This window comes from Mustelus asterias, chromosome 4 (assembly GCF_964213995.1).
Source record: "Mustelus asterias chromosome 4, sMusAst1.hap1.1, whole genome shotgun sequence".
Lineage (NCBI taxonomy): Eukaryota > Metazoa > Chordata > Chondrichthyes > Carcharhiniformes > Triakidae > Mustelus > Mustelus asterias.
The window spans coordinates 19,747,983-19,771,885 of record NC_135804.1 but is presented as its reverse complement, the minus strand read 5'-3'; the positions used below and the strand labels follow the sequence as shown (position 1 = coordinate 19,771,885).

At 43.9% G+C, this 23,903-nt stretch overlaps 1 protein-coding gene across 2 annotated transcripts in view; it reads left to right on the top strand.

Moving 5' to 3' along the window:
• cdh13 (cadherin 13, H-cadherin (heart)) overlaps positions 1-23,903 on the top strand; it is a 1,022,665-nt gene that overhangs the window by 156,822 nt on the left and 841,940 nt on the right. For both annotated transcript variants that reach the window (XM_078210633.1, XM_078210635.1), the window contains exon 2: positions 12,325-12,436. In XM_078210633.1, the coding sequence (XP_078066759.1) occupies positions 12,325-12,436 (112 nt within the window). The remainder of the gene's footprint in view (positions 1-12,324; positions 12,437-23,903) is intronic.

Genomic DNA, 23,903 nt, shown 5'->3' with positions numbered 1-23,903 from the left:
TTATTTGTGGGCCACTTGGGGAAAACTAGGGGAGGCGATGGCCTAGTGGCATTATCGCTAGACTATTGATCCAGAAACTCTGCTAATGTTCTGGGGACCTGGGTTCGAATCCCACCTCGGCTGTTGGTGGAATTTGAATTCAACAAAAAATGTCTGAAATTAAGAATTCACTGATGGCCATGAAACCATTGTCCATTGTTGGAACAACCCATCTGGTTCACTAATGTCCTTTAGGGAAGGAAATCTGCCGTCCTTACCTGGTCTGACCTACATGTGACTCCAGGGCCACAGCAGTGTGGGTTGACTCTCAACTGTCTTTGGGCAACTAGGGGTGGGCAATAGATACTGGCCAGCCAGCGACACCCATTTCCCACCAATGAATAAAACAACCCATTTCAGACCCCGGAGCCTTCATCAAAGGGATGGCCTGTGTTAGTTCACACACCAGAAGGCAGTAACTGAAATGAAATTATCTGACCAGTGTACGTTCTGCCTTCTGAGTACTGTTTAAAGCCACAGGGGGTTTGAACCAAATGCTTTGTCTGATCATAAAACTCTTCTTTCACAACTTTGAACAACATCCAACTCTACACCTGTAACCTCAACATGGACAGCACGGTGGCACAGTGATTAGCACTGCTGCCTCACAGCGCCAGGGACCCGGGTTCGATTCCAGCCTTGGGTGACTGTCAGTGTGGAGTTTACACATTCTCCTCGTGCCTACGTGGGTTTCCTCCAGAGGCTTCAGTTTCCTCCCACAGTCCAAAAATGTGTGGGTTAGGAGGATTGGCCATCATAAATTGCCCCTTCGTATCAGGGAGATTAGCAGGATGAATACGTGGGATTACATGGATAGGGCCTGGGTGGAATTGTGGTTGGTGCAGGCTTGTTGGGCTGAATGGTCTCTTAGTGCACTGTAGGGATTCTATTTTGTGAAATTATTCCTCAAATGAATCATGTGACAAACTTATGATGACGACAAAATTCCAAATTTCAGTAGATGACATATGAACAAAAATCTGTTTGCACATTGGGTGTAATACAGATCCTGATTCATGCAGAAGTCTTGAAGTCAGGACAAAGCCCTTCAGCACTTGCCAGACCATCCCCTGTAGACTTCAGCAACTTTAAGGATCTTTTGATGCAACAGTTAGTAGAAACTGATCAGCAGCTAACCAGAAAACTGTTGATGCCTTTACAGCACTGGTGGCGTTCCAGCTTGCTACTGAGTGCGTGTTTAGCAGTGCGTGATAAAGGGATGGTAAATAAGTGGAATGTTGAGCATCAAATCAGTGTTACATTCTGATTTATAAGGTGTCTATTCTGCATCCTTGCAACAGATGATCCCTGTGAGAGCTTGATGATTGTGTGCTATCTGAAACGATTTGCACCAGAAATGCATGTCATGCAGACACCATTTTGGACCTCTAACAGCACTTGTAGTACTCATAAAAAAACAGGCATCATGGATTAGGGACACATTCTGCCCACAGCACAAATTAATAATGTGGTATATGAATTTCAATGCCAGTATGATGCTATGTGTGTGCACTGGACGTCCCAAAGACTGGTAGATCATATCAAACAGCGTGTCTCCTCCACTCTTTGGGTTCAGTCTATACCTTGCCTGTTGCAAACAACCCATGCTTGCAAAACTCAAAACACAGTGTCCAACATTATATGTGATTCCATGATTGGACAACATTAGCTAAATAATCCTCAGTGCGTTACAAATTATGCTGACAACAGATTTAAAATTGTCAGTAAGGCTTGCAGTGTGGCACATTTGCATGTACTGGAAGCTACATATATTAATACACAGGTCCCTGTTCTTTGCAGACAGAAAGAATGTGTACACACTTTGTGCCTGTTTCAGCTAAACAAAATAAGTGACAGCCATTCGCTGGTTCATTCCTCAGGGCAGTAGCTTGACTAATCAGAGTCAAGTTATGTGGTTTAAATTTTGAATAATGCTTGGCAGGTAACTGTCAGTCACTGTCAACTGGTGCACTCTCCATGGAAATGTCTCTACCAATCAGAGACCACTTGCCAACCAATCAGCACTCTCTTCTCATACAGTACAGATATGTTTTCCCTTACATTGGTGCTCTTGTGAATTGTCCTGTTGAGTGCAAGATGAAAAACTTTGACAAAATGTATATTTTTTCAGCGGTAAAGTTCTGTACTGCTAAACGACTGTTTGTACTTTCTAAGATGACCTCAGCCATATTCGGGCATTTATTCAGATATTCAGTACATTGACATTATCATATATACTACATTGGAATCAGGTTTTTTGGTTCATTTTAATAATCTTCCCTTCTCTTATTTGAATTTGTGAACCACCTCCTCTCGTTATATTGTCTCTTCAATTTAGGACAGTAATTATATAACTTGCTCACTCAGAGTGCATTAAAAATGGCTGCAGGTGTTCCAGCTCTCAGAGTCTTTTGGACTCAAAGTCTTGCTGGCATTCTGTACTGGGTTTTCATGGCCGGACTTTCCCGCTGCCGTTTTACCTCCATGAATAACCAGCTGCTTTTTGGAAGGTTAGCTCCAGCAGGTGGTATGACAGCAGGTGAGGCAGCTGCTGTCAGTTCAGCTTGGAGCATGCTCAGCCAGCGAACTGAATGCCGTGTTCTCTAAAGCCCAGGTCCATTGCCTGTGAATTGCGAGCTGTGCCTGTTGGGTGTTGTCTGAAATTTAAGAAAAAGAAAATATTACCTTGTATTCTGCGTTTTTCCCTCAGGCTCTTTTAAATTCACAAAGTTGCATGTTAATAGAACTTGCTAGAATGTTCCTTTTTGGAGCACGCCATATTGTGTGGATTATGAAAGCGTCAGGTGGCAGGCACGTAATTTGCTTGAGTTTTGGGTGAATTAATAGTGGGTTCAGAGCAGCTGTAAACATGGACATCCGCAGTGGTGCGCACCATGGTTAGTATAGGTCAAGACTTCTTAATCTGCTCTTAAATAACAGAGAAATTGAAATTCAATAAAAAATATTTTGAATTAAGAATCTACTGATGACTGAAACCTTTGTCGATTGTCGGAAAAATCCATCTGGTTCACTATGTCCTTTTTAGGGAAGGAAATCTGCTGCCTTACCTGGTCTGGCCTACATGTGACTCCATAAGACCCGAAGACACAGGAGTAGAATTAGGCCACTCGGCCCGTCGAGTCTGCTCCACCATTCAATCATGGCTGATATTTTTGTCATCCCCATTCTCTTGCCTTTCCCCCATAACCCCTGATCCCCTTACAAATCAAGAAACTCCAGAGCCACAGCAATGTGGTTGACTCTCAACTGTCCTCTGAAATGGCCTAGCAAGCCATTCAGTTCAAGGGCAATGAGGGATAGGCAATAAATGCTGGCCAGCCAGCGATGTCCATGTCCCAGGAATGAATAAAGAAAATACCTGGAGAGTGATGTCTTTTTTTCCTCATTCTGTTTGGCTGTACATTTGCTTCTTTATTTGTGGTTGTTTCAGAAAAAATAATATTTTCAGCCACAATATCAGTTTCTGTCATCTCACTTGTAGCGCAGGTAACTGATGAATCATTCTCCTTTGTACCTATACAAGCAGCATGGTCTCCTTCCCTAGAAATGGTGATCAGAACTGTGTACACAGCCACCAACATTACAGGTTGGATCGATATCGCATACAGTCATTTGCTTTCTATTTCACGGACCACGCAACAAATGATCATATTTGTCTTATTACCGCTTCCTTGCACTACTCATGGCTTCTAGTTCGTTCAAGCTGTTGGTATTTCTAGTTTATTCTAGTCTCATTACTCTGCACTTATTGACTCTAAATTTCATTTGTCTTTTCCCAGCCAGGCATGGGTTTCCTCTGGGTGCTCCGGTTTCCTCCCACAGTCCAAAGATGTGCGGGTTAGGTTGATTGGCCATGTTAAATTAACTCCAGTGTCAGGAGGATTGCAGGGTAAATATGAGGGGTTATGGAAATAAGGTCTAGGGGGATTGTGCTCGGTGCAGACTCGATGGGCCAAATGGCCTCCTCTGCACTGTAGGGATTCTATGACTCTATAAATTTATCTAGATCCTGCTGCACCTATAATAGAATCCTACAGTGCAGAAGGAAACGATTTAGCCCATCGAGTCTGCACTGACCACAACCCACTCAGACCCTATCCCCAGAACCCCTTGCATTTACCCTGCTAGTCCCCCTGACACTAAGGGGCAATTTAATCTTAGAATCTTAGAAACCCTACAGCACAGAAAGAGGCCATTCGGCCCATCGAGTCTGCACCGACCACAATCCCACCCATGCCCTACCCCCATATCCCTACATATTTACCAACTAATCCCTCTAACCTACGCATCCCAGGACACTAAGGGCAATTTTAGCATGGCCAATCAACCTAACCTGCACATCTTTGGACTGTGGGAGGAAACTGGAGCACCCGGAGGAAACCCACGCAGACACGAAGAGAATGTGCAAACTCCACACAGACAGTGACCCAAGCCGGGAATCGAACCCAAGTCCCTGGAGCTGTGAAGCAGCAGTGTTAACCACTGTGCTACCGTGTCGCCCCATAGAATAGAATCCCGACAGTGCAGCATAAGGCCCATCGAGTTTGCATTGACAACAATCCCACCCAGGCCCTATCTCTGTAACCCCACATATTTACCCTGCCTAGCCCCCTGACACTAAGGGGCAATTTAACATGTCAATCCACCTAACCCAACATTTTTGGACTATGGGAGGAAACCGGAGCATCCAGAAGAAACCCACGCAGACACGGGGAGAATGTGCAAACTCCACACAGACAGTGACTCAAGCTGGGAATTGAACCCAGGTCCCTGGCGCTGTGAGGCAGACGTGTTAACCACTGTGCTACTGTGCCGCCCCTCCTTGAACATGTTGTTGCCTCCCAAATCCGACCCTATCTTCCCCAGAATTCCATGTTTGAATCCCTCCACCGTAATAAAACAACTCCGATCAATTGATTGTTTGCACCCCTTCCACCCTGATGGGGGATTGGCAAAAGCTTGACAATTCGACTGTACTCACAACTCTGAATCATTGATAGACAAGGTGAATAGCAAAGATCTGTGCACGGCCTCCTCTCTGCCTCCTTTGATGCAGCCAGTTGCGGGACAGGGCTTTGATGGAAGAATACAAAAAGTAGTAATCGCAGGCGAAGGCAGGAACCAGCTGCAGTGTCTGTTCTTTGTTCCCCGTGCTGCCAAGTAAGTAATTATGTAGCTGATTCTAGTTTGTTTGCTGTAATAGCTCCATGAGTGTAATAGGCAAGTCCCAAGAAGCCATTATAACAAACAAACTGGAATCAGCCATACAATTACTTGGCATCATGAAAAAAAGTGCAGGCACTCAAGAAAACTCATGGCACATGCTGTTTAAATCTGGAGTACTTCCTCAAGTGCTGCTATCCTAATTGGAACTGGAAATATACATTTGTACCAAAATGTTTGGGAGCATTTGTGAGGAGTTAAGTTAATAAAGCTCACTCCGGTAAGAAGTTTCGATTTTTGAAACTTGTTGTGTTCCCGTCAAAATTGATGAACAAATTATACAAAACATTGAATTCTAAAGTAACGTCTGCAACCTCTGTCACCAAAATTGATCAATAGATGCGCTCCTAACTGCAGCAAAATCGACCTGCCATTTTACAATGCAGATTGCTAGAAGTTATATTTAATAAAGTGCTGGTTCAGCACTGCCAAATAATGTCAATTAGCCAGGTTTTAATATGAATATATTAATGATACGACACTATTTTGTGGTCAGTAATATCTCGAGCCCCAGTTTGTCCAGTCTTTATCCTTCAAATTTAAAATAAAGATGAAAACCAAATGGCAGCAGTAAACATAGTAATCTTTAGATTAAACTGTTTGCAACAATTATTTTTATTCATTTGTGGGACATGGACATTATTTATTTATTAGTCGCAAGTAAGGCTTATATTAACACTGCAGTGAAGTTACTGTGAAATTCCCCAAGTCACCAAATGCTGGCGCCTGTTCGGGGTCAATGCACCTAACCAGCAGGTCTTTGGACTGTGGGAGGAAACCGGAGCACCCGGAGCAAACCAACGCAGACACGGGGAGAATGTGCAGACTCTACACAGACAGTGACGCAAGCCGGGAATCGGACTCAGGTCCCTGGTGCTGTGAGGCAGTAGTGCTAACCACTGTGCCACCGTGCCACCCGCATCGCTGCCTGGCCAGCATTTATTGCCCATTTCTACTTGCCCTTGGGTAGGCCATTTCAGAGAGCAGTCAACCACATTGCTGTGGAGTCACATGTAGGCCCGACCAGGTAAAGATGGCAGATTTTCCTTCCCTAAAAGTCATTAGTGAACCTGATGTGTTTTTCCGACAATCGACAACCGTTTCATGGTCATCAGTAGATTCTTAATTCCAGATATAATTGAATTTAAATTTGTCTATCTGCTGTGGCAGGATTCAAACTCAGATCCAGAGAACAGTCTAAATAGTCTAGCGATAATATGACTAGGCTAGCGCCTCCACAGTGTAGGCTGAAAACTGTACAATCTTGTCACCTATTTGTATTGGGTCATTTTCATACTCTTCATAGTTCTGTACTCGACATGTACTGAAACAGGAAAAAAGATAGAGGGTCCGATTATACCATCGCATTGCGCCCATTTTTGGGCGCGAAAACTTGGTAATGTCGGGCATGGGGTGAGTAGCACGATCTGCACCCGCCTCCACGCCTGTTCCCCCTTTACCAAGGCCCGAAAAATGGCCGCAATCAGGACCATACCCAAAATGGGCACGACAGCCATTTAAATGCATTTGTATGCATTTAACTTGACTTATTGGGCTGCAGGCCCAACTTTACCAGCACTTCCCCCTTTACCACCGTGTTCACCCATCCAGAATCGGCATGAAACAGATATGCTCCATAAAAGTCCGATTCAGGCGCTCCGTCAGTGAGGATTAGTGAGGAGTTAAGTGCCGAGCGTCCGACGGCTCTCTGCTTGAGATTGGGCGGGGGGGGGTGGGGGGGGAGGTAGGTCCAATGGCTCTCTGCTTGAGATTGGAGGGGGGAAATGGGGGTCTGCTGCCACTCTGCTTGATGGGTGGGGGGAGGAAAGGTGGGTCTGCTGCCACCCTGCCTGTGATCAGTGGGGGAGGCGGGGGGGGGGGGGGGGGGTGAAAGGGGGGTCCGCTGCCACTCTGCCCGAGATCGAAGGGAGGGGCCGTGATTGGAATGGGTGGCAGGGGATTGGGGGGGGGATAAGGGGGTCAGTAATATTGTGGGGGTGGGGCAATGTCTGTGGGGGCCGGGTGAGGCGTTATCTAGCCCAGCACTTCAAATCCAAAGAGGGCCCAGAGATGAATATCTGCATTGCATCAGCTTTTTTAGATTACATGGTTTGAGATTTGTGATCACAGATCGCTCGTTATAAAATAATATGTGCTAGATGTATTTTGGTGATTTATATTTTGTGTCTTATACTTTCATTGCTACGTTGGCAGAAATTCTTCTTCTTATGGCCACTTGTTCTAATATTTTTATTACACTTGCAGTTATTATAAACTCCATAACTTGTTTCTATAGGTAATTAAAATGTGTAATATCACCCTGCACCTCCCTTTGTTCCAGTTACTACATTTGCACTGAAAAATCTACTAAAATTAGCAAACACTTGATTAAAATGTTTGAAACTAAAAAAAAATCCTCCCTTTGTTTCTCCTGACATCTGTGGTTGCTTAATAGGTAAAGTTCCTTTGGCACCAATTACACTTCAGTACTTCATTAGAGTCGTCATTATCCTAATTCAGGGTTTCCCAAACTTTCTGAGCCATGAACTCCATACCAACCTCCCAAGAGCATTGGGGAACCGCAAACAGTCTCATGATGTTGACGGCCGCTTTTTAGCCACGAAATAGGGGTGAATACAGAGACCAAATATAAACCAGTCTTTTCCAGCTTTACCTATGCATGCATTAGGAATAAGGAAGAGGCCCACAGTCACAAATACATTCGCCAGCTACATGGCCCCCTCACATTAACCCCTGGCCAAGCCACCCTCCCTTAACATTAGCCGCAGGATATAGTGCCCACTTTAGGAATGGGTAATCGAAAACTTACGTCTTACCCTTTGTCATTTTTAATGGGAGGAATGATGCTGTAAAGCTGATAAGCAGATGGACACACACACACATCTCTCTCCCACACATGAATATACTCTCTCGCACTCTCTCCCACTCTGTCGCACTCGCTCGCACACTCACACACTCACTCTCGCTTACACACACACACTCGCTCTCACTGTCACTCACACTCGCTCTCACTGTCACTCACACTCGCTCTCACTGTCACTCACACTCGCTCTCACTGTCACTCACACTCGCTCTCACTGTCACTCACACACTCGCTCTCACTGTCACTCACACACTCGCTCTCACTGTCACTCACACATTCGCTCTCACTGTCACTCACACACTCGCTCTCACTGTCACTCACACACTCGCTCTCACTGTCACTCACACACTCGCTCTCACTGTCACTCACACACTCGCTCTCACTGTCACTCACACACTCGCTCTCACTGTCACTCACACACTCGCTCTCACTGTCACTCACACACTCGCTCTCACTGTCACTCACACACTCGCTCTCACTGTCACTCACACACTCGCTCTCACTGTCACTCACACACTCGCTCTCACTGTCACTCACACACTCGCTCTCACTGTCACTCACACACTCGCTCTCACTGTCACTCACACACTCGCTCTCACTGTCACTCACACACTCGCTCTCACTGTCACTCACACACTCGCTCTCACTGTCACTCACACACTCGCTCTCACTGTCACTCACACACTCGCTCTCACTGTCACTCACACACTCGCTCTCACTGTCACTCACACACTCGCTCTCACTGTCACTCACACACTCGCTCTCACTGTCACTCACACACTCGCTCTCACTCACTCACACACTCGCTCTCACTGTCACTCACACACTCGCTCTCACTGTCACTCACACACTCGCTCTCACTGTCACTCACACACTCGCTCTCACTGTCACTCACACACTCGCTCTCACTGTCACTCACACACTCGCTCTCACTGTCACTCACACACTCGCTCTCACTGTCACTCACACACTCGCTCTCACTGTCACTCACACACTCGCTCTCACTGTCACTCACACACTCGCTCTCACTGTCACTCACACACTCGCTCTCACTGTCACTCACACACTCGCTCTCACTGTCACTCACACACTCGCTCTCACTGTCACTCACACACTCGCTCTCACTGTCACTCACACACTCGCTCTCACTGTCACTCACACACTCGCTCTCACTGTCACTCACACACTCGCTCTCACTGTCACTCACACACTCGCTCTCACTGTCACTCACACACTCGCTCTCACTGTCACTCACACACTCGCTCTCACTGTCACTCACACACTCGCTCTCACTGTCACTCACACACTCGCTCTCACTGTCACTCACACACTCGCTCTCACTGTCACTCACACACTCGCTCTCACTGTCACTCACACACACTCTCTCACACACTCTCTCACACACACACACACACTCCCCTCCCTCACTCCTCTCCCTCACTCACCCAGCCCTCTCCGGCACTTGCTCCCCTATCTTATGAGGAGAGTTTGGACAGGTTGGGCCTGTGTTCGTTAAAGTTTAGAAGATTGAGACCTTATTGAAATCCATGTGAACTTGAGGTGACTTGTGAAGGTGTATTTTGAAAGAATGTCTTCCCTTGTTAGAAGATTAGAACCAAGTATCCAGTTTCAAAATATGTGGTCTCCCATTTAAGATGACAATGCGAAGAATGTTGTTCTCTCAAGAGTCGTGAATCTTTGGATCTTTCTTTCCCAGTAGACGGTGAAGGCAGACTCAATAAATATTTTTAAGGCAGAGGTAGATAGATTCCTGACGAACAAGAGAGTCAATGGTCTTCAGGGGTAGGTGTGGAAAGTGGAGTTCATAGAATCCCTACAGTGCAGAAGGAGGCCATTCGGCCCATTGAGTCTGCACTGACCACAATCCCAACCAGGCCCTACTTCTGTAACCCCATTTGTTTACCCTGCTAATCCCCCTGTCAATTTAGCATGGCCAATCCATCCTACCTGCACATCTTTGGACTGTGGAAGGAAACCGGAGCACACAGAGGAAACCCACGCAGACACAGGGAGAATGTGCAAACTCCACACAGACAGTGACCCAAACCAGGAATTGAACCTGGGTCCCTGGCACTGTGAGGCAGCAGTACTAACCACTGTGCCACCGTGCCATCCACCGTGGAGTTGAAACGACAATCGGATCAGCCATGGTCTTATTAAATGGTGAGCCAACTTGAGGGGCCACCTGGCCTGATCCTCCTGGTTCATAACTTTGTATGTTTTCAATTTTCTTGTAAGTAATTTGCAGGAAAAGGGTCTCCTTGAAGTAAATAGAACATAGAACATAGAACATAGAACATTACAGCGCAGAACAGGCCCTTCGGCCCACGATGTTGCACCGACCAGTTAAAAAAAAAAACTGTGACCCTCCAACCTAAACCAATTTCTTCTCGTCCATGAACCTATCTACGGATCTCTTAAACGCCCCCAAACTAGGCGCATTTACTACTGATGCTGGCAGGGCATTCCAATCCCTCACCACCCTCTGGGTAAAGAACCTACCCCTGACATCGGTTCTATAACTACCCCCCCTCAATTTAAAGCCATGCCCCCTCGTGCTGGATTTCTCCATCAGAGGAAAAAGGCTATCACTATCCACCCTATCTAAACCTCTAATCATCTTATATGTTTCAATAAGATCCCCTCTTAGCCGCCGCCTTTCCAGCGAAAACAATCTCAAATCCCTCAGCCTCTCCTCATAGGATCTCCCCTCCATACCAGGCAACATCCTGGTAAACCTCCTCTGCACCCTCTCCAAAGCCTCCACATCCTTCCTGTAATGTGGGGACCAGAACTGCACACAGTACTCCAAGTGCGGCCGCACCAGAGTTGTGTACAGTTGCAACATAACGCTACGACTCCTAAATTCAATCCCCCTACCAATAAACGCCAAGACACCATATGCCTTCTTAACAACCTTATCTACTTGATTCCCAACTTTCAGGGATCTATGCACACATACACCTAGATCCCTCTGCTCCTCCACACTATTCAAAGTCCTCCCGTTAGCCCTATACTCAACACATCTGTTATTCCTACCAAAGTGAATTACCTCACACTTCTCCGCATTAAACTCCATCCGCCACCTCTCGGCCCAACTTTGCAACCTGTCTAAGTCTTCCTGCAGACTACGACACCCTTCCTCACTGTCTACCACACCACCGACTTTGGTGTCATCAGCAAATTTGCTAATCCACCCAACTATACCCTCATCCAGATCATTAATAAATATTACAAACAGCAGTGGCCCCAAAACAGATCCCTGAGGTACACCACTTGTAACCGCACTCCATGATGAATATTTACTATCAACCACCACCCTCTGTTTCCTATCCGCTAGCCAATTCCTGATCCAATTTCCTAGATCACCCCCAATCCCATACATCTGCATTTTCTGCAGAAGCCTACCATGGTGAACCTTATCAAACGCCTTACTAAAATCCATATATACCACGTCCACTGCCTTGCAGATTAAAGACTTAATTATTCCAAATAATTAAGTCTTTCATTTAAGGACACCAAATTTCTATTTATTTTGATGACAGTTCCCCATTTCTATTCCGTAACCTTTTGGTTTTAAGGACTACCCGATTTACCATGCAGGTGGTGAAAAGGCTCAACCTCCATATAGCTGCAGGGGTAACACCAAAACCATGCCTTGGTTGATACAGATGACTCCCTGTTTCTGAGTCAAAATGACCTGGCCAACACTGACAAACTTGCTGGTTATGATGATTCGTTGAGATTGGTATATAATAGTGGATCTCCTCGTTAGGAATCTGAACAATATAACTATGGAAATATTTGCAACTGTTAACATTTTGATTAATATTCTAAGGGAAAGAAAATCATGATTAAGTTGTCAGTTTATGGGATCTGGGAAATGCAGGCTGGAATTATTTTAAAATATATTTTTAGCAGACTAAACGTGGCTTTTTGAAATGATTACACTTCATGAGTTTAGATCACAGAGACTATTCTACACGATCAGTGCAATTCAAAGCTGGAGGATTTTCCAAATAAATTTGGAATGATTTTGGTTTTAATGAGGCATTGCTTGATATGAAAGGTTAATTATGTGGAAAATATATATATTTGTAGCAGTTATTTATTTCTTCGAATTTCTCAAATCCTAGGTGTTGCTACAAGCATTTGCGGTGAATTTGGATTGCACACCTGGATTCCAGGAGAAAAACTATCAAGTCCTACAGTCCTCAGATTATATAAAGGACCAGTTCATTCTGAAAGGTAAGAGCGTTCCTCGGTAGCTCATAAGAGGACCTCATGCCAGAGACAATAAGGAAGATTATCTTCAGTTAGATCTTTGTTCTTCGTTTCGTCACCTTTTCTTTAAATTTCTTCCATACATGTGATGTGATCTATTCCTTTAGATCCATGAGAAGTGTTTTTCTAAACGCAGCATGGGTCACTATCGCTGTTCTGAGTAGGATTTAGTTATCTAGCCTTGGATGACCTTATGGTACGCGCACATCCCACCATGTAGTCAAAGGATTCTAATCTATGTTTGATTGTGGTAACAGTCTGGGTTGTTCCCGGTTCTGATTGCATCTGATTTCTGTCATAGTGCATCTGCTTTGCTGTTTAATCCATAACATTGACATAGTTGGCTAAAGATAGTTAAAGGTTTTCCGCCTCGGGCATAATCGGCAATCCAGGCGCAAATTGTGCTTTAGATTGCACTCGTTTCCTGATTAATTTTCTGGTTCAAGCTTCCTGTCAAACTTATTTGCATAATCACGAATATCCAATCATCCATGAATCAGCGTTTTAAAATGTAATTTATTTTCTTGCATTGCATGATATATTAAAAAGTAGTAAGTTGGTGCAATTTTGTCAGAGGGATACGATGAGAGTGTCATGTCGTGGTCTGCCAGTCGTAATGTCCTTTCACTATTCAACAGATAAAAGAGCATCATTTTTTTAAAAAATGATTATGCATCACTCAACTTTCTCATTTGCTGAAAGATATTTGAGCAGAAACATACTAATTGCGAAATATGGAAATATTAGCCAAAGGAATAAGAATCCCAAATAAATCTCTGCTTACCTCTCCTGAAATTCATTTTAAGAATATGTTTGGATTTTAATATGTCCGTCCGATGTTCATGACATTGGCAAATTCATCACCTGGCCCAGGTTAAAAACGGTTCTCCTGATTATTGTCATTTGGGAAAATGATGATGGGGTTGGTGGGGGAGATGGTATGTTGCCAACACAGGCCAATCTTGCCTCTGCTTGATGTCTCTTTACAGAATAACTTTTACACGGACCACAGGGCAGATGAACTACAATCTCCCTTGCACAGGGTTGTAGGTGAATCTGAGAGATAGAAGAAGCCCCTTATTGTATTGCAGAGACTGTAGAAATAACGGAGAAATAATGGGCAGGAGGGAAACGCTCGGAAAGAACTTGCACCTCTTTCCTGTGCTCTCACTTGTGGTTGATATATATTTCAGAGTAACGTTTTAAATTAGTAAATCCAATTTCATCCCTTGTAACACAAGAGGTTCAAAGTCTTTTACTTCTGGATGAGGCTGTACATAAAATATTTCACAAAGATAAAGGAAGTGGAGCAGTGATTCAGAAAATAAACTACATGAGTACAGTCAGTGAAAGCTATTTTTATTTCTATAAGATAAGTAAAACTTGAAACTTTATCCAGGATGATCACATCTCAGTAATAATTGAATGAGAATTGTTGTTTAGAATTTTCTCTTAATTCCTACATTAATTATAAAAGGCGAGCGACTGAAGCATTTATTCAAGACAACAGGGGGTTTATAATAATTTTCAGAGCCTAAATCAAACACCATGACCAAAGGTTTTCACACACGAATCATCTTTCACGATTGGAAATTATACCTCATGCTCCCACAACTTGATTTCAATTACAGGATGAGCAGAAATAATTTTCCATACCCACAATTATTCAAGAGCAAGGAATTTATACAGAAATCACATCTGCAATGTTCAGTCAATTTCTTTCCTGTCCCCTCTACTCTGAAGGCACAGGCTGTCAATAAAGTAGGAATCCTTGGTGTAGGATTCAGTACTTGATTCAAGTTCTTTTTGTTCATGTATGGGATGTGGCCATCGCTGGCTAGGCCAGCATTTATTGCCCATCCCTAATTACCCTTGAAAAGGTGGTGGTGAGCTGCTTTCTTGGACTGCTGCAGTCCATGTGGTGTAAGTACACCCACAGTGCTGTTAGGGAGGGAATTCCAGGAGTTTGATCCAGGCGACAGTGAAGAAATGGCAATATATTTCCAAGTCAGAATGGTGTGTGGCTTGGACGGGAATTTTCAGGTGGTAATGTTTACGAGAGTCTGCTGCCTTGTCATTCTAGATGGTAGGGGGATCGTGAGTTTGGAAGGTGCCGTCTGAGGAGTCTTGGCAAGTTCCTGCAGTACATCTTCTCGATGGTAGACACTGCTGCCACTGTTAATCAGTATTGAGAGTGTGAATGTGTGTGGAAGGGATCTCAATCAATTAGGCTGCTTTATTCTAGATGGTGTCAAGCTTCTGGGGTGTTGTTAGAGCTGCACCCAGCCAGGCGAGGGGAGAATATTCCATCACAGACCTGATTGTGGACAGGCTTTGAAGAGTCAGGGGGTGAGTTACTCGCCACAAGATTCAGCATGTGGTGTACGTAACTGGCCCAACTACAAAAATACAGTGATCACAAGAGCAGGTCAGAGGTTAGAAATTCTATGATGAGTTACCTATCGCAACACCCCAAAGGCTCACCCTCATCTACAAGGCACGAGTCAGGAACATGATGGAATACTCTCCACTTACCTGGATGAGTGCAGCTCCAATAACACTTGACGCTCGACGATTCCAGGAAAAAGCAGCCCGCTTGATCAACACCCTGACCGCTACTTTGAGTATTCAGTTCCTCTACCGCCGTGCACGCGCCAAGCTTTTTTGACTCCTCTTGCCAAACCTCTGTTCATGAATTCCCAGTTGGACAGGGGCTGCAGACACATGGGAATGCCTGCACATCCCTCTCCAGGGGTCTCGCACCACTTTAACTTGGAAATATATCACTGTTCCTCGATGGTCGCTGGGTCAAAATCCTGGAAATCCCTTCCTAACAGCACTGTGGATGTTTCTACACCCCATGGGCCGCAGCACTGCCTGAAGCTGATTCACCACCAGCTGTCAAGAGTAGTATATATTGGCGTTACCAGTGATGGCCACATCCCATCAATGACTAAACAATCAAGTAACACAGCCAATAGGGAATAAACGTGAGGTGATTAATTTATTTGAAGAACCACAAAAATTGCGATAAGCAGATGTGAAACTGAAGGAGCTTCTTAATAATACATGAAAAGATCAAATCTCACTGGGAGATGTTTGTTTTCAGTCTTACTTTATCCATTCCTTTGCCTCATTAAAGGGAATGTCTTGAACTTTCCCTTCCTCTCCCACTTTCATTTCTTAAGCTTTCAAGCAGCCAATTAAAAATTGCCATTATCTGTTAACTGCTTGATTTGCCTTCCTCCAAGGTCTTTCTGACCTTGTGGTGAATAATGCTCGATGGGCTTTGATGCTTCACATAGGTTTCTCAGTATTTTTAAAAAATTGAATGTAGAAGGAAACCAATAAACTTGTTGGTGTGTTTGACAAACTAACATCAAGAAGGAAAGTCGGGATGTGACCAGCTTGGGGCGGCATGGTGGCACAGTGGTTAACACTGCTGCCTCACAGCGCCAGGGACGTGGGTTCGATTCCCGGCTTGGGTCATTGTCTGTGCGGAGTCTGCATGTTCTCCCTGTGTCTGCGGGGTTTTCTCCGGGTGCTCCGGTTTCCTCCCATAGTCTGAAAGATGTACTGGTTAGGTGGTTTGGCCATGCTAAATTCTCCCTCAGTGTACCCGAACAGGTGCCGGACTGTGGCGACTAGGACATTTTCATTGACACCTCAATGAAGTTACTGTGAAAGCCTACTTGTGACACTAATAAAATAAACTTTTAAAAAAGGGTTCAGAAAGGGTTTGTGCCAAATAGTCACTGCGGAACAGAAGGTGACCATTTGCTTCTTTGATCTATGCTGGTTCTCTGTTGAGCAATCCAGTCAGTTGCATTCACTCGCTCTATCCCCACAGCAGTACAAATATATTTACCTTATGTTCCCATCCTGTAGCCTTTTGAAATCATTGATTATTTCACTACTCTTCTAGGCAGCAAGTTCCAGATCAGTACCTCTCACTGCATTAGAAAGTTCTTCATCATACTACCCCTGAATCTCTTGTCCAGAGGCTTAAACCTGTATCCCCCTTTCTTTGTACCATCAGCTAATGGGAATAGCTATTAATTCTCTATCTGATCTGAACCAGTCACAATCTTGTACACCTCCAACAAATCTCCCATCAATCTTCTTTTCCCGAAGGATAACTACCCTAACTTCTACAAACTAACCTGGCAGCTAAAATCCCTCATCCCTGGAACTTTTCATCATCCAACTCAGTAGCCTAATCCTGCTTTTTCCCCATAAACTTTGATCCCATTTGCCCCAAGTGCTATATCCAGCCACCTCTTGAATACATTCAATGTTTTGGCATCAACTACTTCATGTGGCAATGAATTCCACAGGCTTACCACTCTTTGGGCGAAGAAATGTCTCCTCACCTCCGTCCTAAATGGTCTACCCTGAATCGTCAGACTGTAACCCCTGGTTCTGGACTCCCCCACCATTGAGAACATTCTCCCTGCATCTATCCTGTCTAGACCTATTAGAATTTTATAAGTCTCTATGAGATCCCCCCTCATTCATCTGAACTCCAGCGAAAACAATCCTAACCTCGCCAATCTCTCCTCGTACATCAGTCCTGCCATCCTTGGAATTAGCCTGGTAAACATTCGCTGCACTCCCTCGAGAGCAAGAATATCCTTCCTCAGAAAAGGAGACCAAAACTGCACACAATACTCGAGGTGTGGCCTCACCAAGGCCCTATATAATTGCAACAATACATCCCTGCTCCTGTACTCAACCTCTCGCAATGAAGGCCAACATGCCATTTGCCTTCTTTACCGCCTGCTGCACCTGCATGCTTACTTTCAGTAACTGGCACACAAGGACACCCAGGTCCCACTGCACATTCCCCTCTCCCAATTTACAGCCAATGGTGGCAGAGAGGTGGTGGGGGGGGTGTGAATAAGATGACTGATGAGGTATAAAGGGCCATTTAAACACTATAGCTGCCACATTAGAGAACCCACACTTTTCACACACACTAGCGCAGACTGCACTGCAAACTTGACCCCAATGTGAATAATGCTATAAATTGGTGTGGGAAGGCACACGTGAGTCAGGCATGCTGTTTGTGAGGCATAGAATTGCGCAGGGTTGGGTTTTCCCGAGCCAAGGGGATGACTTGACCCTTTGAATCCTTGAATGCATCAGACTGGTGACAGAGAAAAATCTGCTCTGAATGGTTCCGACCGTTTTTAGCAGAGTTTTCTAATTTAAAAAATGTTTCCAATAAATTCAAGTTGAAGAGCTCAGTGGAATTTTAATACCCAATAAAGTTAAAGAAGAATGGGAACATTGCATACCCACTTCCCATAAACTGTGATATTTATTATCATTATGACACCGAGCTACAATAAAACGTGTTCAATTTGCACAGAAATTAGACACTGGTTTAAATTAATTAAATCCATTCAATAATTTGAAACCAGCGCAAGTTCATGCAATGAAATGAGCTGATTTTTAATCTGCAAATGTTCCAAGTAAAGTTAATTTTGAATTTTTTTAAAACTTGCTTCCTAGTTAATTTGAGCCCATAATTCCAACAAAAGGTACTTTAACTTAACCAGCTAGCATATTAAAAACACCATTTAGATGTTTCACTCACTCACTTTGTCAATTCAAAACTGCAATGTTTCAAGACCCCCACATAATAGACTTGTCATCACACAATAGACTTGTTAGCAAAATAAAAATCTGTGGGATTAAATGGACAGTAGCAGCTTCAGTATAAAATCGGTTAAGGAGCAGAAAGTGGTTGTTGTTTATTTTCCAGAATGGAGGCAGGTACACAATAATGTCACCCAAGGGTTGATAGCATAGAATCATAGAATCCTACAGTGCAGAAGGAGGCCATTCAGCCCATCGAGTCTGCACCGACCACAATCCCACCCAGGCCCTATCCCCATAACCCCATGCACTTACCCTAGCTAGTCCCCCTGACACTAAGCATGGCCAATCCACCTAACCCGCACATCTTTGGACTGTGGGAGGAAACCGGAGCACCCGGAGGAAACCCACGCAGATGTGGGGAGAATGTGCAAACTCCACACAGACAGTGACCCAAGCCCGGAATCAAACCCGGGTCCCTGGCGCTGTGAGGCAGTAGTGCTAAACGCTGTGCCACTGTGCCGCCCCATAATAGGGCCAAAGCTCCTTCTGAATCATATTAATGACCTGGACTCGAGTACACAGTGCATAAATTCAAAGTTTGTAGATATGAAACTCGGAAATGTGGTAAACAATGTGGAGGGAAGTACTCTGTTTCAGGAGAACCTGGACAGAAATGGGTAGACTTGTAGCAGAAAGGTGAGGTGGTACATGAAAGATTGAAGATGGACAATACGAACTAAACGATACAATCTTATAAGAGCACAGATACCTAAAGGTGTACCTATATAAATCCTTGAAGGTAGCGGGACAGGTGAGGAAGACCGTTCATTAAAAAAAATGCACATGAGATCCCTGGCTTTATTAATATTGGAATAGATAGAAAAACAAAGAGATCATGATGAACCTTTATAAAACATTGGTTAGGTCTCGGCTGGAGTATTATATTCAATTCTGGGCACCATACTTCAGGAAAGGTGCCAAGGCCTTAGAAAGGGTGTGGGTGAGATCTAACAGGTTAGTGCCAGGGTTGAAGGATGGATGTGGAGAGAACAGAGAAGCTGAGACTATTCTTTGAAAAGGGAGACCAAGGGAAGATTTGATTAACGTGTTCAAAATCATGAATGAGTTGAATAAAATAAATTAAGAGAAGCAGTTTCCAGTGGCAGCAGGGTCAGTGACTAAAGGACACAGATTTAAATTGGTTGGTAAAGGAACCATAGGAGACCTAAAGAATCATTTATTACACACTGATTTGTGATCTGGAAAGCAGTGCCTGAGAGGAAGGTGGAAGCAGATTCAAGAGTAACATGTGAAAGACAATTGGACAAATACTTGAAGGAAAAACATTAACATATGGGGAAGGAGTAACAGAGTGGGATTAATTGGATAACTTGACCTGCACAGGCAAAATGAATCATTCTGTGTTGTATAACTTTCTGATTCTGTGAGAAGAAACAAACACAAATTGTGACAGAACATAATGCTCTCCTCAATCATTAGCAATGCACATTGGGAATTCATGAGTGTGCATTCATGGCTGTAAAACCTATCCTACAGGATGACATTTGTTGTAGCATTTGTAATGTCCTACAAGGTAAATTACATTAAATGTAATTTATTTTCCAAACTCTCTTCCAAGAATAGTCATGGGAAGGCTCTTGGCTTGGAAAACCATGAAGTAAAATCATTATAGGTGAAGATAAGACATAACAAAAAGCAACAGAAAATACAGTGGTTTAATGGTGTCTCCATTGTTAAATAACTTACTAATCAAGAAATAAAATAAGCTTGTAGCAAAGGCAACGCAATAATTACAGGAGACTTGGTGTCAGAGTTCATGGAAGTTCATGGAATGCTTTTAAGACTATTTCCGGGAATGATGCATCATGGAATCAAGTCGAGAACTCTGCCAATCTCTGCGGCAGCAAATCATGGCTGCCGCTTACCTCTTCAAAGAACTCTCGGATCCTCTGTCCTACCTCCAGACCGCTCCCGGTGCCACAAATTGGGTGCGAAACACAATTGGCCAGGGATGTGGGCCAACTAGGCCTTTTACATTTCAAAATTGCATTACACATGAACATACAAAATAAGAGCAAGTGTAGGTCATGGATCTGATAAATTCTCTGGCCAGAATTCTCCAATGTCGTACACCCCGCTACTGCTGCCAGCAAGAGTGGAGAATTTGGCGCTCAGCCAAATTTCCATTCACAGCCGTGGAACCGGAGAATCCCAGTCCTGGGCAAGGTCGGAGAATCCTGGCCTCTATCCCGGAGAGCTGCAGGTACTCGGTTATTGGGGTCAATTTTCTGGTCCTGCCCACCACTGGGAATCATCGCGGACAGGATGGAAAATTTGACAGAGCGTTTAAAAGGTCCATTGACCCCGGGATGGGAATTTCCAGTCTCGGGGCAGGTGTAGCTGGAAAATCACGCCCATTGTGTAAATTCAAGCTGGAAATCGACAGATCTTTGGGCAAGAGGGAACACAAAAGGTATGGATATCTGGCAGGAAATTGGAGTCGCGGTTGAGGATAAATTGTGATTTTATAGAGTGGCAGAGCAGGTTCAGGTGATTTGTCCAGCTCATATTTCTTATGTAAGAGTTTTAACAACACCAGGCTAAAGTCCAACAGGTTTATTTGGTAGCAAATACCATTAGCTTTCGGAGCGCTGCTCCTTCGTCAGATGGAGTGGAAATAGAGATGGGCATTTCCACTCCATCTGACGAAGGAGCAGCGCTCCGAAAGCTAATGGTATTTGCTACCAAATAAACCTGTTGGACTTTAACCTGGTGTTGTTAAAACTCTTACTGTGTTCACCCCAGTCCAACGCCGGCATCTCCACATCATATTTCTTATGTCAGTGGGAGAAGTATTGGCAGCACCTGCATGCAGACATAAGACTTCAATGCATTAGATATCTATACAGTAAACATCTTGTATATAGTATTCAACTCCCTGCCAGTGTAACATCTATTCCAATAACATTTTTAAAAAATTACACTTATAAAATAGCTGGTCTTCCAACTCACCACGAACAATTTCATATTACTGACAATAGCCAGACCTTTTCAACTCCATCAAAATACTCTTCACCAGAAATTTCGACAGCTAGTTATTCTCCATCACCCTCTGGAACAATGAGTCATGCTAGATTCCTCAATTGATATCCCACTAGACGATGTGAAATTGAACGTAATATTCCCCTGATTAATGTACAAGATCATTTGAACTTCAATACCAAGACATTTGATGATGGCACTATAGAACTAAATGGACAGAAGATCCTTTTCCTTGCATCTGACATACTATTTTTGACTTGGGTGCAATTTACAATGAAAAATGAGGAAATATGTTCCCTCTACAGAAAAAAAAGACAAAGAAAAGCAATTAATCTGGAGTAAATAGACAATGGGTGCGATCTTACCGCCCGTTTGTACAACGCTCCCGCTGCAGCAAAGACTGATAATTAGCAACAAGCCAAAGCTCTGTTCACTGCAGCAGGATGGGAAAATCCCGTTGGCATTAATGATCGGAAAATTCCAGCCAATGTCAGTGCAACACATGAGAATGATGGATGACCAAGGCCATGACATTGGATTATGGATGAATTGGAGAGCGTTCCCAACACAAGAGTTAACTATATGCGTCTAAAGAAGCAGATTCTGGACTACGCAAGGTTAGGATAATGGCACAGGCCCAGAGGCAGCTTCTGATCCTGAGGAGGTTGGTGGGTGGGTGTTTGGTGATGTAACATTGGAAACGGGAACACTGGCTGTTGGCTGTGGGTATGAAATCAAAAGATAGGGAGGGTGGGGAAGGGGACGGCAATCAATGGATGACAGCACGCCACCTTTCCTCAACTTTATTAAAAACTTGAATTGTTAGTGGTGGCATCCATTTCCCTTCAAGGACTGCGTTTGGCCACATGTAGATCTGGCAATCTTGATGTCAGCAGATTGGATACCTTTAGGGTTCAGGATAAATCAGGTGACATGCCACACATTTTGAGGAGTCCCAGTGCCTGTTTTAGGAGCTACTACAACAACATCTGGATCAAAATGGCATCAGACACATGGAAGTTAGCCTCAAAATTGCATTCTTTGCACCTATTTACACCAGGAATGTTGGCAAAACATGGCCCCATTTTACCCACACATTGCTTAAATAGATATGACAAAGTTATTTTAGAACCAACTGCTCAAAGATCCAGCAAAGAATGAAAAATAAATTCCCCCAGTAATCCATAACATTCAACAATAAGTGGATTTACAGTCCACTCTAATCAACTGAACTCAGTGTCTAAGAAATTATAACAGCCCTATTCAGTGTTGCTTTATCAGATTCACTAATCCTGGAAACTACAATGGAACATTAACGAAAACTCCATTGGAACAATATCTCTGGGGCATGCAAAAGAGCATTTAAACATTTCCGTTGTGACATTTTTGCTGCTGACAGATTGATCAGTATAGCAAGCTCACGAGTTGATAATGGATAAGTTATAGTCACACCAGAAATTCTTTGGCTACTTATCAGACTCTTGAAGGTTCCATCATTTAATAGGACTAAAACAAAGTGTCCTAATTCTCAGCAAGTCACTTTAATTCCCCTCAGTGTTCCTGCCAACCTCCAAGGTATGGAGCTGTATTGGATCCTTCCACCAAGTTTAAAGTTTATTTATTAGTGTCACAAGTAGGCTTACATTAACACTGCAATGCAGTTACTGTGAAAATCCCCTAGTCGTCACATTCCGGCGCCTGTTCAGGTACATTGAGGAAGAATTTAGCATGGCCATTGCATCTAACCAGCATGTCTTTCGGACTGTGGGAGGAAACCGGAGCATCTGGAGGAAACCCATGCGGACATGGGGAGAACGTGCAGACTCCACACAGACAGTGACCCAAGCCAGGAATTGAACCCGGGTCCCTGGCGCTGTGAGGCAGCAGTGCTAACCACTGTGCCTCCCACCAGCATTCAGCTTGGTGACCTTCCACAATAGCTTAAGCACCTCAGAATTGTGGAAGCTCCAGCCTGGACCTCACTGCAATCTCGCTTAGTGACTCCAACTCAGAAAATACTCTTGATACCTTGTAGTCCTTTAATTTTTGACCTACAGTTCCTTTATAGTTCTTGTCAGACATTTTGCTTCTCTGCCTGTTCCCAAGCTAAATTGCTTGGTTTTGTGAGCAAAAACGCGTAGATAAACCCTGCAAAACCACATGGATAAATCCCACAAAAACACATAGATCATCCCTGCAAAAACATATGGATAAATCTCTCAAAAAAGGCGAGATCTTTGCAGCCTATCTCCGTGGTAATGTGCCATACCTGTGATGTTCCAAGCCAAAATATAAACCAATTGTCTTTAAGCTTCAAAACCACCCCTTTGATTCTGGGACTCGCATAAATAATTTATATCTCCCATGGAGTGTCAGACACTTTTTCCAGGCTTGACTGTTCTGCCAAAAAACCTTGTTTACAATAATGCTTTAGCTTCCATACTTTTGACTGTGAGTTCTCTATGAACGATTTCTCTCTCTAACACAGACAAGGCAATGCAGCCCGGGCACTCTGTCTCCAGTGCTCCAGCTAAACAAGCCCCATACCATTTTATGGTTTTCACTGTTCTAACCTTGACTTCGTAAGAACCAATGGAAAGACTTTTGTGTGAATACTTTAAGCAGTTTGGTCAATTCTAACCTCCAGAGGTTCAGTTATCTTTTATCTAAAAATGTATACTTCCCAAAATTAGAAGTCACCCCTAGAATACTATGATGAACCATGAAATTGGATAACTGACGTTTCAATTGTATGTTTACC